Raw genomic sequence first — 18577 nt, 5'->3', positions numbered from 1 at the left:
TATATTCCTTTATATTTTCATATATCCGCCTTCGTAGGCATATAAATCATGACTAATTTATGACTAAGCCTTCTGTGATGTGTGTAATCATGGTAGTTAGCTATATTTCCAAAAGAGCTCCTGGGCAGAAAGAGTGGAAAACTTAATCTGGTTTGGAATTTTAACAGCGATGAGAAGGAAGAACATGTAGGCATTTTTTCTTCATCCCAATTCCCATTTCTCCCTATGTGAGTCATGCACAGAAGACAAATAGACTCTGTAGAAGGGGCTTCTTTTGTTGCTTTGCTAGGGCTCTTGTCTACACAGTGGGACTGTACTCAGTTCTAGACTGTAACATGATTATTTGGATCATATGGGATCCTTGTCCTACACAGAAGTCTCTGACTTCAGCCTTACCAAGTATTTTGTTTTTTTTTAAATTTCCTTTAGAAAGTAGACTGATTCAGGCCTGGTGCCAGTGGCTTGTACTTATTAACCTAACTACTCAAGAGACTGAGATGTGAGGATATCAGTTCCAAGCCAGCCCTGCCAGAAAAGTCTGTGAGACTCTTATCTCTAATTAACCACCAAAAAGCAGAAAGTTGGAAGTATGACTCTTAAGTGGTAGAACTCCAGCTTTGAGCACAAAAGCTAAGGGACAGGGCCCAGACCCTCAGTTACTGGCACACAGCCCCCACTCCTGTCGAACCCCCTCCACACACTAATTCTGTGGATTTCTAGTATGATGTACAGAGTAAAATTATTTAATGTGTAAGACTCAGAGGTCCTGAGAGGTTTTTGTTTGTTTTGTTTGTTGTTAAGTCTTTAATGATTTTTGACATATATATTACTCCCAAGAGGAAAAGCATCAGGAGATGGCGAATTTAGCTAGAAGGTTACTTATTTGCTATTTTTAATAGACACAAATAATTCCCATCTTCCCCCAGCTCCACATTCCCTGGCTCATTAAATCAATTTAAGGCCCTCTTTTTTTTTCTCACAAGTTGAAGCCAAAGCTCAAACTATATACTCCCAGGAGGAAGGCTTAACCAAGGTCCACTGTTCAAGACAGTCAGTTTCTGTCCAATGGCCTAACAACTAGACTTACTATGAAAGGAGAACTCGACAGTGGAAGCTTTGGACTGCCCCCAAAGAAAGGCCCACTCAGTGTCCTGTGATCTGATGGCTCTAGTCTGTGCCTTTGTTATTTTTTCTTTTTTTCATCACTCTCAATAAAGAACTATGAAAAGGCCAAAATGGATTTCTTCTGGGAATTTAGGAATGGAGTTTGCAAATGAGAGTACATGTCTGCATTCCAGAGCCCACATGAACTAAAGACAAGAGGGCTTCCAGGCTGAGGTGTGAGAAAGTAGAGATTAAGCAAATACAATCTTATCTCCAACTCTTAGGAGGCTGAGACTTTGGAGTAAACACAGGATTCTACCAAAATCCCTTCCATCGTATTAGGGGAGATTAGAAATTCTCCAGACTTGTTTCTATTGAACATCAGTTAGATAACAAGGGATCAGGAAGTGAAATGGAATTTGATGTATTAACTAGGAAGCAGCAAAGGAAACCAGACATGTCTTTTATTCATTATTATTTCCCTAATATCCTCAATTATGTGGCTCTCTCATCAGTGGGTCTGACCTGCTGCACTGTGAGGCTGGTGCCCTCTCCCCCGCCCCCTCAGGGAACCAGCTCAGGGCATCAGGAATAACGTTTGTGTTTTCTTTGTTTCCCAGGCCTGTTCCAGGCTCTCTATCTTCTCTGCTTCATCTCCACAATAGACAAAGACAGCCCATGCCGGCCTCCATGCCTGGGACGCTGCCCAACCCTACAATGCCAGGCTCTTCTGCTGTCTTAATGCCAGTAAGTATTCCTGGGGGTTTGTAGAGGCTTCCTCTTGGGGCCAATGCCCAGCGGGAAAGAGGATAAGCTGAGATCTTGGCTGCCCAGGAAGAAGGCGGCTGCCTCTGAGTGGAGAGTCAAGCTGCCTACTAGTTTCCTGTAAGGCCCAGATGCGGTCTCCAGGTGTCTTGCTGGCTTTCCTGGACTTTGCTGGGAGGAAAGGTCCCCTCCTCCTGCTAGGGACAAGTGAGCCTAAAATACCTGGGAGTAAATTTTGTTCAGGGACTCTGTGTTTTATAGCCACAGATAACCCTCTCTTTGTGGATCCAAATATATAATGCACTGTTGTTGGATTGATTTGTTTTAAACACATCTGTGACAAATTGATACAGACTCTCTTGTCATTTCCTAAACAGCATGGTCCCAAAACTACGTATAGCATTATATCATAGTAAGTTTATAAGTAACATAAAGATGGCATACAGTAGCTGGATGCCAGTGGTTCATGCCTGTAATCCTAGCTACTCAGAAGACTGAGTTCTGAGGATCTGAGTTCAGAGCCAACCCTAGGCAGGAAAGTCTGTGAGACTTTTATCTCCAATTAAGCGCATGTGTGCACGCGCGCTCGCGCACACACACACACACACACACACACACACACATACTGTCTATATAAGTGGAGCTGTGGTCAAATAATAGAGCTAATATTAACCTTGACCAAAAAATCTGAAGGACAGTGCCTAGGCCCTGAGTACAAGGACTTGTACTACCACTCTGTTCAAAATACACACACACACACACACACACACACACACACACTATCTGTATCTAGAAAAATGTGCATAAGTTCTATGTTGTCTAAGATGTTGTCTTACACAGTATAGCATAGTATCTGAGCAGCCATAGATTTTTGTGACAAAAGAGAGAATGCTATGGAACTAATCCCCTGTGAACACAAAGGGATGACCCCAAAGTCCCCAGTTTGAGTTGTACAATGCCCTTAAAGTTCCAGTGAGTGGTCTAGCCAGGACTCAGAATAGTAATTACAATAATAATGATCATATATAATAGCGGCTAATATCTTTATGCATATCATGTCTATAAATCATGTTAGCAGCATGAGCTGAGTGCTTACCATAGGCTGGTAACCTATGAGCACATTATCAACCCACTCCTGTGACCTGGATCTATTGCTCTCCACATCTTTGGAATGGGAAGTGAGGTTTTAACAATTGAAGAAAGCAGCTACATTTGAACTCAAGAATTCTGGTTCCAAAGCTTGCCCACAGCCCTCCCTTCCTGGAAGAAAACCAGGGACAATCGCATTGATGGCACTGTTCTCCATCTAAACAAGTCTATGGATAATGCCACAGCTACTCAGCTTCAATTAACCAGCATTATCCATCCTCAGCTTAATATCTGATGACTGATTCCGGCCTGGATCACCCAGACTTGGTAGCAGGCAGGTCTATCTGCGTGAGTCCACACATTCTCCATTTCCCAGCATGCCCTTAACTGAATGAGAAAATTGCTCACTCAGGGTGAGTTGAACTACTCAGTGTGAGGTAAGGTGTGAGTTCCTGCCACAACTCCTCATTCACTCCTTCCTTCCTTCCTTCCTTCCTTCCTTCCTTCCTTCCTTCCTTCCTTCCTTCCTTTCTTCCTTCCTTCTTTTTCCTTTTTTTCAAGCCCCTGGTACTAGAGCTTGAACTCAGGGCCTCACACTTTTATTTAGCTTTTTCTGCCCAAGGTTGACTATCACCTATGTGAGCCACACTTTCACTTCTGGCTTTTTGCTGGTTAGCTGGAGTTAAGAATCTGAAGGGCTTTTCTGGCCAGGCTAGCTTTGAACCTAGATCTTAGATGTCAGCTTCCTTTGTAGCTAGGATTACAGGCCAGTGCCCAGCTCAAATCCAATTTAACTCCTCAATGACAGATATACTCTCTCCTTCACCTTCATGACAAACCAATGAGGTGAACACTGGTATTATACTGATTTTACAGTATAAGACAGAGACACTCAGTAACTGCATTTAGGTTACACAGCTAGTAGATGATGGAGTGGTGATTGAAATCCAAGTAGTCTAACTCTTGAATCTCTAATTGGAATCACAATATATTATACTCTACCCCTCTGAAAACACTAGATAAATGAAGAAGACTAGTGGGGAGTCCTGTGAGGGAGCCCCTCCTTTCCAGCCATGGGGCCTGTCCCTTTACATCTTCCTCGTCCTCATGGCCGTATGCTCTGGTGAACCTGGTTGCTTATCACAAAGTCACAAAGTCACTGGAGATGGATAGGATAACAATTCTGTCAAAACCTTCCCACACCAGATTAACAAGAACTTACAGTCTATTCTAACATTCAAAGAAATGGCTAACACTGTTAGGTCATTCTGATCTCAGCCAGCCTAGGGAGATATGGTAGCAGTAATTCTTAATGTCCTCACTTGAATGGAGTTGTCTAATGTCACTCCATGTGTGGGGGAGGAGTTGTGGCAGTAACTCACACCTCACCTCATGCCTAGTAGCCCAACTCATCCCTGGTGAGCAGCTTTCTCATTTACTTAAGGGCTTGCTGGGGCATGGAGAACTTGTAGACTCATGCATATGGACCTACCTGCTACCAGTACTGGGTGATCCAGGCTAGAATCAGTCAGTCATCAGATCTTAAGCTAGAGGATAAATGGATTAAGCTAATTAATTGAAGCTGAGTAGCTGTGGCATTATCCTTAGACTTGTTTAGATGAAGGAGAACAGCACCATCAATGCAATTGTCCCTGGTTTTCTTCCAGTTACATGGAGGTCTCTGCCACAAGTAGTCTTCATTTAGATTCTAAATCCTTGTTGGCCAAAATAACACATTACCAAGAAAAAAAATGTCATGCTAGGTATGGTGATACATACACACTTGTAATCAGAGCACTTGGTTGGCGGAGGCAAGGAGGATTGTGAATTCAAGGTCAACCTAGGACATAGAGCAAAATGTTCTCTCAAAAAAAGAAAAGAAGGAAAAGTGAAAGAAAGGAAGGAAGGAAGGAATGAGGGAAGGAAGGAAGGAAGGAAGGAAGAAGGAATGAAGGAAGGAAAGAAGGAAGGAAGGAAGGAAGAAAAAAGAAAGAAATGGAAAGAAGGAAGGAGTCTGTACTTTTATGTTTGGCTCAGCTATGTGTCATGCCCAAGGACTAAGATTGTCACTTGACCAGCTGGTAATGCCTGAGTGTATGGTCAAAAGACAGTGCAGACAGAGTGAGGGATGTGACCCTCCCAGGAATCTCTGATGTGGACAGCTGCCATGACAACACATGTCAGTCTAGAGGAACAGTTCTCAAAACTCAATGACTACTACAGGTGTTTGGCAATATCAGGGGACACCATTGTTCGTCACAACTCTGGTGAGTTGTGTTTGGAGTGTTACTGGTCTAGTGTGAGCAAACCCCTAGCTACATACATCATCATGTGAGACACGTTGTAATATGTAGGACATTCTCACAGCAACACGGAATTATCTGTAAAATTTTGATAGTGTGGAGCTTGAGAAACATGCGTCTTAAGTGACACTAATGTACTAGAGAAAATTAATATAGAAACCTTAGGAAGAGTTGGGCACTGGGTGGCTCATGTCTGTAATCCTAGCTACTCAGGAGGCTGAGATCTGAGGATCATAGTTTGAAGCCAACCAGAACGGACACATTGGAGAGAATCTTATCTCCAAATTAACTAGCCAAACCTGGAAGTTCAGGCATAACTTAAATGATAGAGTACCAAGTGAGTAGAGGAAACCAAGTGAGAGCTCTAAGCTCTGAATTCAAGCCCCAATACCATCGCCCCCTCCACACACCTAAGAAGTTTTCCTAAGAGTCCTATGCCCTGGAAACTCAGGCCTTTTCTTCCTTACTCTCTTATCATACGTGCTTATGCTGTGGTTTATGTTATTCCATGCAGTCCAGGGCAGCCTCTTCCCCTACAGTTCCTGCTGTGGAAATCATGAATCCCAGGCATGAAAGTTGAGAATGTCTTTGGGTGAAGATAGAGTTCCTAATTTCCTTTGGGTGAAGGAGAGAGCAGGGAGTACTGGGGATTAAACTCAAGGCCTTGCCGTTGCCAGGCAAACATTCTACAAGTTAAACCACACATCCAGTGTTCTTGCTTTTATTTTGCAGATCGAGACTCATGTTAACTTTTCCTAGGCTGTCCTCAACTTGGAGTCCTCCTTCCTTTCTTCTAGATAGCTGTTATTACAAAATGTGAGCTGTTGTGCCCACTGAAAGTGAAATTCTTCCTGCTTTGTAATGACTGCTGTCAGGACACACTCTTCACAAAGCCTAGGTTTGAAGTGAAATTATATTATTTCACCCCACACACTTTTTTTCCCTTCCAGACTTGAGGCTTGAACTCAGGGCATGGGCACTGTCCTTGAGCTTTTCTGCTCAAGGTTGGCATTCCTCCACTTGAACCACTGCTTCACTACAGCTTTCTTGGTGCTCAATTGGAGACGAGACTCATGGATTTTCCCGACTGGGATGACTTCTAACAGCCTCCTGTTCTGAGTCTCCTGAGTAATTATTACAAGCACAAGCCACCAGCTCCCAGGTGTACCTACACACTTTTGTTGGGCACCTGCTTATGCCAAGTACTATGGGAATAATGAGACAGTAAATGCCTTCAAGGATTTCTCTCTTTGGCTTGTGATTTCTTAGGTTAATAGTCACATGCTGTAATAATTTAATGATAAATAATAACATTCATCATAAAACTCAGCAACTCATAATGGTCTATCTTTCATTCTGTAATGTGTGAAGAAAAGAAAATCTTTTATCTGTTTTGTTGTCGTTGTGTCGTTGCTGTTTTTTGGGGTGCTGGGGAACCAGAGCCTGGGCACTCCTCCTCTGCCACTATACTGTGCCCCAGGGAGCTAAAACCTACTGCCTAAGCTTTCTGCCTGCAGGCCACTCTACTTCTTTATTCTAGCACAGATTTATTAAAATCAAATGATCTGGGCGTTGTGGCTTAAACCAGTAATCCTAGCTGCTTGGGAAGCAGAAGTTAGGTGATCATGGTTTGAGGGCAGCCTTGGGAAAATTCGCAAGACTCCATTTCACTCAATGGTTGGGTGATGGCACATGTCTGTTGACTCAGCTATTGGAGAAGCACAATGTTTGGGCACAGTGGTTTGAACCTGTCATCCTCAGCAACACAGGAAAGCATAAGTAAGAGGATTGTCATCCAGGCCAACCTGAGCATAAAGTGAGCCACAACCTTGAAAACAGCCGATGCAAAAAGGGGCTGGAGGCAGGGTTCAAGTCGTAGAGCTTCTGCTTTGCATCTACAAAGCCCCGAGTTTTATCCACCATAAATACAAAAATAAATAAAATGTTGAGATCATGGTCTGGAGAGTGCTTTGTTAGTGTAAAACACCAGATCTTTGCTTTGGAGAAGTGCTTGCTGTCATTTTATATCTATATGCATCATCAGCATGATGAAAAATACAAATATATAAAAGTGTTTATTTTTATTAAGTAGTTGTTCAACGTGTTTTAATGCTAGCAGTCAGGCTATGAATGCAATGTCTATTGATCAGTGTTACCCCTTTTGTTATTCTCCTCATCTTTCCCTAGCCTCAAGTTAAGTAATTCAAGTTTTACATAATATATATTCAATGTAATGACTGCATTTGCTCACCCTTTCCCCCTGTTTTTGTGTGTCTCCTCTTTGCCCCCTTCAAACATGTTTCTGCTTCCAGGTATTCATTTTGTTAAATGGTTTGGTAGTTGTTTAGAGGAATTGTACCATTTTACCATTGAACTCTTCCTTTAGTCAATTTGTTTGTATATATATGCATATAATCCTGTGTATGTTACCATGTATGTCTGTGTTGCAGATCTAACTTCCACATATGAGAGGACATATGTGCCATTTGTTTCTCTGAGCCTGATTAAGTTCACTTAGCATACATTTTTTCTTTGGCCTGTCTATTTCCCTGCAAATAACATAATATTATTTTTTCAATAAATGAATGAAATTCAATTATATATACACACACATATATACATATACATATTCATATATATGTATACTTGTGCATATATACATATGTGTGTTTATCTATATAGCCATTTATATATCACATTTTCTTGATCCACTCATCCATTATAGGCATCTGGGCTCTTTCTATAACTTGGCTATTGTGAATAGTGCAACAATGCATATGCAAGATTTTTTTGGCCATATCCTGACTTGTAATCCTTTGGGTAGATTCCAAAGAATGGTATTACTGGGATCATAGGATAGTTCCAGTTTTTTGAGGAACACCCAGCCTCCTTTCAGAATGGTTGTACTAGTTTACATTTCTATCAACAGTGTAGTAGGATTTCTTTTTTATGCTTCTCTGCCAGTATTCATTGTTGTTCATATTTTTTTTGTGTGTGTTCAGTCATGTAGCTTGAACTCTGGGTCTGGGCACTGTCCTTCAGCTCTTCAGCTCGAGGCTAGCACTCTACCACTTGAACTACAGCACCACTTCTGGGTTTCTGGTGGTTTATTGGAGATAAGAGTTTCACGGAGTTTCCTGCCAGGGTTGGCTTTGAACCGCCATCCTCAGATCTCAGCCTTCTGAGTAGTTAGGATTACAGGCGTGAGCCACCGGCGCCTGGCTTGTTGTTCATATTCTTGATGATGGCATCTCTTACTGGGGTGAGATGGAATGGAAAATGCAATTTCTTTATTAGAGAAATCAGCTTGTTTGAACCAGTATTTTGTGAGTCACTGGACAAAAAGAGTTACAGATGAAAATTTATCCAAAAGATGGACGGGATTGTTGACTGAGGACTCAGCAGCTACAAGCCAGCCACTCACAGCTCTAGGAATAGCTAGCAACCTAGAAGACTCTGGACTAGAAGCAAAATCTCATTTGACTTTGATTTCTTTCTCAAAGAATGTCCCCAGTTGTAATAAGAGAGCAAATGCTATACTGCTTCCTCTACTCTTCAGTCTTTGGGAGTAGAAATTCTGTCTGTCTGTCTGTCTCTCTCTCTCTCTCTCTGTGTGTGTCTCTGCCTCTGTCTCTCTCTCTCTCTCTCTCTCTCTCTCTCTCTCTCTCTCTTGCCTGGGCATTATCCTTTAGATTTTTTTATGCTCACATATGTCACTCTCCCATTTGACCACATCTTCACTTTCAGCTTTTCTTGGTGTTTAACTGTACATAAGAATCTCATACACTTTTCTACCCACACTGTCTTTGAACTGAAATCCTTACATCTCAGCCTACTGAGTAGCTAGGATTACAGGCATAAGCCACTAGTGCCTGGCTAAGTATGCCTTTTTTTCTTTGTGGAATAATGAAACTCTTGAATTCTTCATGACTTAACAATTAGAGTACATGAATGTATACTTAATGCTTTGAACTTGATGTACTTAAGGGCACTTAAAACTGGTTAAAACGGTAAGTTTTATGTCAAGTATATCTTACCACATTTAAAAAATGATTTTAAAAATAGACTGTGGAGACAGCCTAGAGATTTAGGGAGTAAATGGAAGTAATTAATTATTAAGGCAGTGAAGTTTTACTGAAGTGCTCTAAAACACATAGAGAATTTGTCCTTGTTATTGTCTCTTGAAACAGTTTCCTGTGACCATACCCTGCCAGACTGAATAGCCACCAGTCAGTTTGGAGAAAGTTTCTAGCTAGTAACTTCTAGAGATCCATACACTAACATAACACACATGCAGCTTAGGGTGAACACAGAATCACAGTTGTAGATTGGTAACAATGGAAGGATCACTCAGGGTCATTTAGCTCCAAGGTCCCGCTCAAGTTTTCCTCTTGTTAGTGAGAGTTAAGTAGTCTATATATTGAACCTGAACTGATAACCAATTCCCTGTATTTTCCAAGACCACTTGATTCTCTGTAATTTCCAACCATTGTTATTATTTCCATTCTTTTGTAAATAGAAATATGTTCCCATTGTAGTGTCTATTTTCTTTTAAAGAAACAGATGCCAACATGGTGTTAGTGTTAAGATTACTTTACCTCATTTATTGAAAATTGAAATTTCTACTAAAACTTATTGGGGGCCAAAAAGATGCTGAAGTGAAAAGTCCTACCTTTGATCTTAAGAGATAGTTGGCACTCAAAATGCTCAAGCACTAAAAAATCCTGTGCAAACTTACTTTCAGGCTCTGCATGTAAGGTACACACAAAACAAAAATGAGTTTCATGTTTAGACTTGGGTTCCCTCCCCAAGTTATCTCATTCTATGCAAAATCCAAACACATCTGAAATCCAAAATGTATCTGTTTCTTAATATGTGGGGTAGGATAGACTTAACCTATTCTTAGGAAGAATACCCTGAAGAAAATAAAAATGTCTTCAGATCAGGTATTGGAATGATGTAAATTCTAGACTAATGTCAAGCCAGCAGGAGAACAATTAGTTGTTCATGTGTGATCTAAAACTCTCAGCCCTTTTCCCCCCTAAACAAAATCTTAACCTTTCTGTGAGGCCTGAAATAGCACCTATGTAGAGCCTTGGCCAGATTGAGAATGAAAAAGAAACTGGATGTAATGATTCCCCCTGTAATTCCAGCTATTTGGAAGGCCAAGGCAGGAGATAATGAGTGTGAAACCAGGCCAGGGAAAGTTAGCAAGACCCAATCTCAAAAACAATTTTTTTAATTTTAATTTTTTGGTCAAGGTGATGTATAGAGGGGTTATAATTACATAAGTAAGGTAGTGATTACATTTCTTGTTTAACTTGTTACCTCTTCCCTCTTTTTTCTCCCTCTTCTTCCACCCCTGCCCATCTCCCCCGTATTGTACCGATCATTTCTAACATATTGTCTTGTGAGTATCGAAGTTGCATTGGTTCCCCCTTTGTCCTTTGTCTCACCATTTTGTTGTTCCCTTTCCATTTCCTACAATACCAGGGTACCAAAATCAAATACAATGACAAAAGGGGATAAACCATAGGGGGGGAAATACAAAACAAAAAAGAAATAATGTGATACATTGAAAACAAAAACAACAAAGAAAAACCCCTTGTGTCCATGTCTTGGAGTTCATTTCACTTAGCATCATTAAGATCATATGAACATAGCTATTGAGCTATTCTGCTCATCTGCTAACATTGCTTTTGATGCATACTAATTATTATAAATAAGGGAGACCATGGGACTTTTGTTTCTTCAGAGGATTAGGAGGATGGTTCGTATAGTACTTGTGGTCCTGGTAGTTCAGTTCAGTTCCTAGTAGCACATGCAGGAGAAAGGAAGATAAAGAAGAAAGAAAGAGGAGACAGACAGAAAGGAGAAGGTAGAGGAGGAAGGGGAGGAGAATCGAGGAGGAGGAGGAGGAGGAGAAAGAGGAGGAGGAGGAGGAGGAGCAGGAGGAGGAGGAGGAAATAATGATAGTTTAGAGGCAGCCGTCCAAATACCCACTTGAATCATTCTGACTGTGTTAATGAGTTAAAAGGACAGAAAGGCCCTTCATTTTGGACAGAGTTGCTTTCAAGACTAATTTTGCTTATTCTCATTGCCAAAAAGATTCATGTTTACTATATAAAATTGTGGGCAAAAATGCCAAAGATATTCTAAAATAACCATTTGCTATATATTCTTTTCACATTTTTGCATATATTACTCATTATAGCCATAAAATAGCCACAATTAGTGGTAATTGACATGCCTAAGTGGAAAATATTTAGTAATTTTGTGGAGGTGATCTACCATGACTACATGGTTGGGCATGGAGAAATCCTCTATAGAACACACAGCTATAGATGGTTCTTCAATGTTCTTGGGTTCAAGGCTCACGAGTGCATTGCTTACCCTCTACCACACCTCTGGTATTCGCAGTTTTTCCAAGAAATGCTAAGAGGAAATTAAATGGATAATGGTAAGTGAAAATGGGCAAAGAAAATTTCAAATAGAAATTTGGTTTCCATTTGAAAGAGAAATACAGCTGTGTCTGTAGCCTTGGCTGCCTTTCTCGGACTTCTGATTCTGCTGCTTTCCTTTCTCTTAGATGGAGAGACAAATGTCTGTGAACTCCAGCATCATGGGGCTGCAAGGTCCCAACCTCAGCAATCCCTGTGCTTCTCCGCAAGTCCAGCCAATGCACTCCGAAGCCAAAATGGTAAATAACAGTGGTGATCATTCTTTTGTTATTTCATGAGTTTTTCTTTTGGTTTCTATCCTGACTCCAAATGTCAGTGAAGCCAGGGAGAATATTCTTGTCATCTTTGTCTTGGTGCATAGTACCTTGCTCCCTCCCATCCCCCCACAGCCCCTGGAAAAACAATTCTGAGATTGGCTCTCTTTAACGAAAACCGTTCCAGACGCTTGGCATCAGATAATCATGCCCCAGGCACTGGATTGACATGTAGTGTGAATGCAGGTGATGTTTGGCAGTCAAGGGAGATCCATAGGATTTGGGTGAGATAGGCCCAAGTGTATATATGTTTGCTCATTATGTGACGTAACAAAAATATTCCCCGGGACTTTTTTCTTCAAGGCAATTATAGTTTCAGGGCCATTCTTCCTGTCCCTGTGTTATTAAAACAGATCTTTAATTAGCAAACCACACATTCTTAAGGAAATACTATGCCTTTGTTTTTTGTTATACTTTGTCAAATGTGATATGATTTGAAAGGATCAAAGCATTCTTATTTTCCTTGCAATTGCAACTGAAAGCTGTAACTTCAGGTGACCAACCTTTAGTACCATTTAACAGATCCTGTGTGTAATGAGGTCAGTCTTCCCAATCCTAGTGATAGATTAATGTGTATGTATGTATGTATCTAAATATACATTCATAGTGTATAACAATATATATTATATATAATATATATAACTTATTTTAAATATATATATATAATCTGCATGTTAATAAAGACAATGTATGTCTGTCTTTGCAAGATAAAAGGATATTGCTGATACTGTTTAACAGCGTTACTTGAAGTAGAGTTGAGTCAGATTAAAAATTTGGACACCACAATTTGTAGAATATTAGATGACTGCAGACTATTGTATAGCAAATCATTTTAGTCTCTGGTACTATGTAAGAACGGTATTGGCTGAGGTTGGAGATGCATCTAATTCACTGACTGGCAGCATTAGGGATGGTCTGTGGGTGAAGGATGGGTGAAAGATGTCATTTACCTATCTATGGTCTCAAAGTCAGCCGCTTAATTCTGACACAGGGATGGAGTGAGCCTGATAACTTCCTTTTCAATGTCCATGAGGCTTTTGTCCCTTTCTTTTTGAAAACTTCCCTCCATTGACAGGCGGCTTCTTGACCCAAGGGATCTACTGAACTCCCTGTGTTGGCTAGCCTGGGGAAATGAAATCTGTGGTCATGAGAGCTCTCTCTGCTGTGCCACAACCCCGGTGACGTGCCAGATGGCACCAACATCTGCAGCAAAGCTCGTTAAATCTTTTTGGAATCGGCAAATATTTTTTCAACTCAAGCTTCACAGAGCCAAACCAAATACTTGCTGGCAGAATAAAGTTCAAACTGGCATCTGTTTTGGAGACTAAAGTAATGCCATTTACCTTTTTTTAATATATGAATTTTAAAAAATGATCTGTGAAGGTACTTAAGAAAAAACAAAGTTCTTCACACATAGGAATAAGTTGGCTGGGGCTGAGACTGAGGCCTAAAACCCTAGCTGGATCATTCTTGAATTTTCTTATTTGCTTCGGGTCTGTATTCCTTTCTAAGGCTATTCCAGATGACTTTAGATGGATTCTAAAACACAATTCCAAGCTGCATGTGTCTGCCAACTGATTTCCCCTAGATTTTTATGCTTCCACTCAGAAATGTCCTGTCTCTCTTCTTGCAAGCAAAGAAGGAAAGGTAGTATAGGTTTGTAATTATTTATGTGCATGAAATAAATCATATGATATGACAAATGTGTAATGAATAATGCAACTTGAAACAAAAGGGAACTGATCTACACTTAACAAAAATAGTGTCACCCCTCAGATGCATGCTGTGTTAAATCCACTGAGCAAGCACCATGCTCTGCTGATTCATGTTCTGAGTGAATAAATATTTCCAGGCCCCTGGTGTCTAGGCTAATTAACTCCATCACAGAGCTAGGGTTCAGGGAATACAGCTACACTCTCTGCCCCCAGCTCCCACTTCTACTGCCCCTGTTATTACCAATACATTAACCCATAGGGGGAAATAGTAGTACTGGCCACTTACATTTGGAAGGATAGCATTTACTTAGTAGCTTTGAAAAAATGTTAAGTAAGTGAATTTTAATATGTCACTCAACATATCCTTTCTTACTCTGCTTGCTTTTTTCGCCAGAGAAACAGTTATTGCCATCTATTAACCATGCAGTATTTTCTAGCAGCTTTTAGGCTGCTCAGATGAAAAGCTTTTATGAAATACAAAGTCGTGAAAGAAAAAAAATTCTTCCATGATTTTAATGTCAGCCAGAGCCTTCCCAGGTTTCTCTGAACTATGGGCTTTGTTGTTCTATGCCTAATTTTCTTCCTGTGTAAGATTGGAATGGATTCCAGATTTCAACTGAGACTCTTATTTCACTGTTTTCAAGGACTTTTCCTAAGGTCACACATGGGCTATTGTGATGAATGCACTCAGCAGGGTGTGTTCTCAAGCATACAAGTAACCAGAGAGCTGGAGGGGGGAAGGAAGCAGGGAGGGCTGTGTTGCCCACACCAAACCCTGCAGCCTAACTCTCTTGGGGACTCTGTGTCAGTGTTCATTTCAAACTCCCTCTTGGCTCTTGACAAAAGCCATCATTCGGAATCTCTGGTGAAACTTGGAGTTATTGGAGGGAGACAGAAGCTTAACACAGGATTGCTTTCAATGTACAATTTCCTTCAAGGCACTCTGATCATGGATTTCCCATTAGAATGCTTGTGCCTTCTTGGTCGCAAATCCATCATTTCTTCTTTGGGAGAGAGCAGAACTGGGTATTCATAGCAAGTTCTCAAATGTATTGATCTGAGATATGCTAAATTAAGAAAAATAGGAGCTAATCTTTTAATTAAATATATTTAATTCATTTCAAGGTGTAGTCCCAACTATTTTTTAATCATAATTCTGACTAATTGTGATTCCTTATAGATTCTAGAATTAAGCCCATGGACACTTGGATTTACAATGGTACAAGTGCATACTCGCACATTGGGTTTTATTTAGGGGTTAGAGCAGACTCCAATCTCTGAGAGGCTTCAATCTTTCTCACCACCTAAACTACAAGAATCTTTCAGATTCTTAGGGACTGGGTATCCTAGGAAGAAATGGGGTTTCCTAGAAGAAGAAATAAAAACTTCACTGCTACCTGGTGGACATTTTTAGCATTCAAATGTAAAAGTGAAGGAAGGAGAAGGATGGGTCAACAGAAACGGGAAGAGGGACAAAGAGAGGATGGGAGACTGGCAGACCACTCTGGGACATGTTCTTTGGTATAGAATGGCTCTGGCCAGGTGCAAAGAAGCCCATTCACACCTGTAATACTAGTTACTCAGGAAGCTGAGATCTGAGGATCACGGTGTGCCGCCAGCTCAGGCAGACAAATACAAAAGACTCTTTTATCTCCAATTAACCTGCAAAAAGCTAGAAATGGAGGTATGACCCAAGTAATAGAGCATCAGCTTTGAGCAAAAACACCAACAGTAGTGCAAGGTCTTGAGATTAAGCCTCAATATCAGCTGGGAATGTGGCTCAGGGGTAGAGTGCTTGCTTTGCATGCCTGAGGCCCTGGGTTCGATTCCTCAGCACCACATAAGCAAAAAGAATAAAGCTGGAAGTGGCGCTGTGGCTCAAGTGGTAGAATGCTAACCTTGAGCTGAAGAGCTGAGGGACAGTGCCTAAGCCCAGAGTTCAGGCCCCATGACCGGACCCCAAAAAAACCCAAAAAACAAAAAACAAAACTAAAACCTCCGAATGGCATTAGAGTAATGTGAGAACCATGTTATCAAAGTTACATAGAGCTGTTCATTTCTTATAGTGAGAATTAGACCAGTTGCTGCCTAGTTTTGAAAGAGGTGCTTGTTTTAAAGAAGTCAGTAGTAAGTCTGGAAGCTGAATAAACAGTAGAGGTGGATGGATGTTGTCCCTACTAAAATACAAAAACTGATTTAGATGAAGGATGACTATTCTCAGGGGGTTCTGACTATTCTGTAAGATTTTCCCTTCAGTTTGGACAGGGTTAGTGAGGATGAGAGAGAACCAATACTGGGAAGAAGGCATGTGGGACTTGATGTAACTGTCCTCAAACAGCACCATGGCAATAGCTTTGTCCTCTCTATACATCAGAGAGTCTGAGAGGCTTGAACTCTTCACATAATGGCATATCACTTAGAAAAGGCAATCAGCGCAAGGCCCAGGAACAAAGATTTTTGGTTACATTATCTGTACCTATTGGGCTAAGTGAAGTTCTTCTAGCTTATCTATAAATTGGGAACAGGGACAGAAAGAATATTTTACGCTTTTTGCAGATACTCTGGAAAAGATCTGGAGACATGAAACTTTACACTTGGTATGCCCAGAACTCTGTAGCCTCACTAACTGGCTCAGTTCTGCCACTTCCGCACCCAACATACTATGTTCCCACTTCTGCCTCATCTAACATACTGTGCCTCCATTTTTCTTGGCCTACATGTGCATCCCTTTACTTGATTAGTTGGAAGGTTCTTGAAAAGAATCTTTGTGTCATGTAGGCTCCTTGAACTATGAAAAGCCCCAAGAGTGGAACTGAAATTAAGCTGAATTGGAGTTGAGTTAAAATAATGTAGTAAGTAATGATGTAACGAACCAAATCCTAGTAAGGTTGAGGGCTGGGATAGAGTGCATTGGGGACAAGGGTAGGGCTAAGAATCAAAGTGAAAACTAGATAAATTCTAAGCTAAATAATCTACCCATAATAAGTAGCTGACTCAGTTTAATTTCTTTGAATGGTATCTGCAAATGATGTTCATCACATTTTTTTTCCTGAGAGGATAACAATAGTGGATTCCTTGAGAAATAGAAGTTTACAACTTTGGTGGGGGGCGGGGAGGAGGGTTGGATGGGAGGTTGGGGAAGGATGGGCAGGGGAAACAAAGGAGGAGGCTACAATACTTGATAAGAAATGAACTCATTATCTTGCCCATGTAATTGTAACCCCTCTGTACAGTATTTTCACAATAATAATAATAATAATAAAGAAGTTGGAATGTCATTGTCCTCTTAGAAACTGAGAGCAATCAATACAGATGATATTTTTCTTCTACTGTGCTGGATTGGTCATGCCATACTTTGGTCATTGATCGTCAATACCTTTGCTGTAGTTAGTTTTGTATCTAATTGAATAAGTGTATAAATATATACATTAATAAAATATATACATTAATATATACAAAATAAAAGAAAGCAAAAAGACTGGTCTTTTGGAGGTGGAAGGAACAAAGAGAACTCTTTTCACAAATGAAGACATCAAGGACTTGAAACTTAGGAGAGATTAAGCCATTGTTTAAACACAGAGCTAGGTCCCAACTTGGGCCTTCCCATTTCCTACCCCAGATTATCCTTTTCTGGCTGGAATGATAAAATTACTAATAAGACGTCTTCTGGGCTCATGATTTTCTCCTCGTAGACTGGCAGACAAAAACTAGGGTGGTATAGTGAGCAAACCATGGTTAAATTTTCACTTTGTTTTGAATGTCAACCTGGGTGTGTTTGTGTTTGCTTTTTCCCTCCCTAATTATTGAGCTGAATGACTATTTGCCTACGGTCCTCTTGGCCACCCACTGTCCAATAGATAAATCACAGAGAAGCTTGGCTCCAGATGGACCTGCCTGGAAAGTTTTTACCATGAAAAGACAGTCTCCAGGTAACATCTCTCTGGCCCTTTTCAGAATGCAGTTCCATGACTCTTTTACTTGTTTTAATCATCCCTAGTTTCATATCCTAAAAGCATAGGAATAAAAAACCCTGTGAATGAACAGGCTCCTTGCCTGGAGAAGCTTGTGGCTAGGCAGGAAGTGCCATTGACGCTAAGGAAGTGCTCATGAACTTTGAGTCATGCTAGCGGCCTTGTGTCTCTGTGGCTAGGAATCAAAACATGATGATGGACTAAACTAGAGGTGACAACTTAATCCAGAAAGCTCCCGCCTCACTACTCTGAAAACACTGTGCAAAGGGCCAAGGATTAGCAATTATGTGAGATCAACAAACAACAGCAGCAATAAAAAGAACAACTATCTATACTTCCACTAATATATACAGCCTGTCTCTTTGTGTTTGTGTTTGTGTGTGTGTGTGTGTGTGTGAGAGAGAGAGAGAGAGAGAGAGAGACAGACAGACAGACAGACAGACAGACAGACAGAGACAGAGAGAGAGAAAGAGAAAGAGAAAGTGTGTATATACTGGTCCTGGGGCTTGAAATCAGGGCCTGGGAAGTATACCTAAGCCTTTTCTGCTCAAGGCTAGTTCTCTACCACTTAAGCCACAACTCTACTTCTAGAGTTTTGGTGGTTTATTGGAGGTAAGGGTCTTACGGATTTTCTTGCCCAGGCTTGCTTTGAACCAGGATCCTCAGATGTCATCCTCCTGAAAGGTGTGAACCTCTGACACTCAGCTCAACCTGTTCCATTGTATAAATAATTTGCCTTCTCAGAGTACCATGATAGAAAATAGTTGCTATCTATATTAAGTAAGCACTTAGGTATGTAGCAGGAACTATGCGAAGTATCTTATAATATTTTTTCATCTAGTCCTGTGACTATTC

At 40.7% G+C, this 18577-nt stretch overlaps 1 protein-coding gene across 2 annotated transcripts in view; it reads left to right on the top strand.

Annotated features, from left to right (window-relative positions):
- Creb5 (cAMP responsive element binding protein 5) overlaps positions 1-18577 on the top strand; it is a 407169-nt gene that overhangs the window by 292098 nt on the left and 96494 nt on the right. For both annotated transcript variants that reach the window (XM_013024414.1, XM_013024413.1), the window contains 2 exons: positions 1725-1851; positions 11851-11961. In XM_013024414.1, the coding sequence (XP_012879868.1) occupies positions 1725-1851; positions 11851-11961 (238 nt within the window). The remainder of the gene's footprint in view (positions 1-1724; positions 1852-11850; positions 11962-18577) is intronic.

The sequence above is a fragment of the Dipodomys ordii genome, unplaced genomic scaffold (genome assembly GCF_000151885.1).
Source record: "Dipodomys ordii isolate 6190 unplaced genomic scaffold, Dord_2.0 Scaffold76, whole genome shotgun sequence".
NCBI lineage: Eukaryota > Metazoa > Chordata > Mammalia > Rodentia > Heteromyidae > Dipodomys > Dipodomys ordii.
The sequence above is the reverse complement of the archived record's forward strand: the minus strand, read 5'-3'. Positions and strand labels throughout refer to the sequence as shown.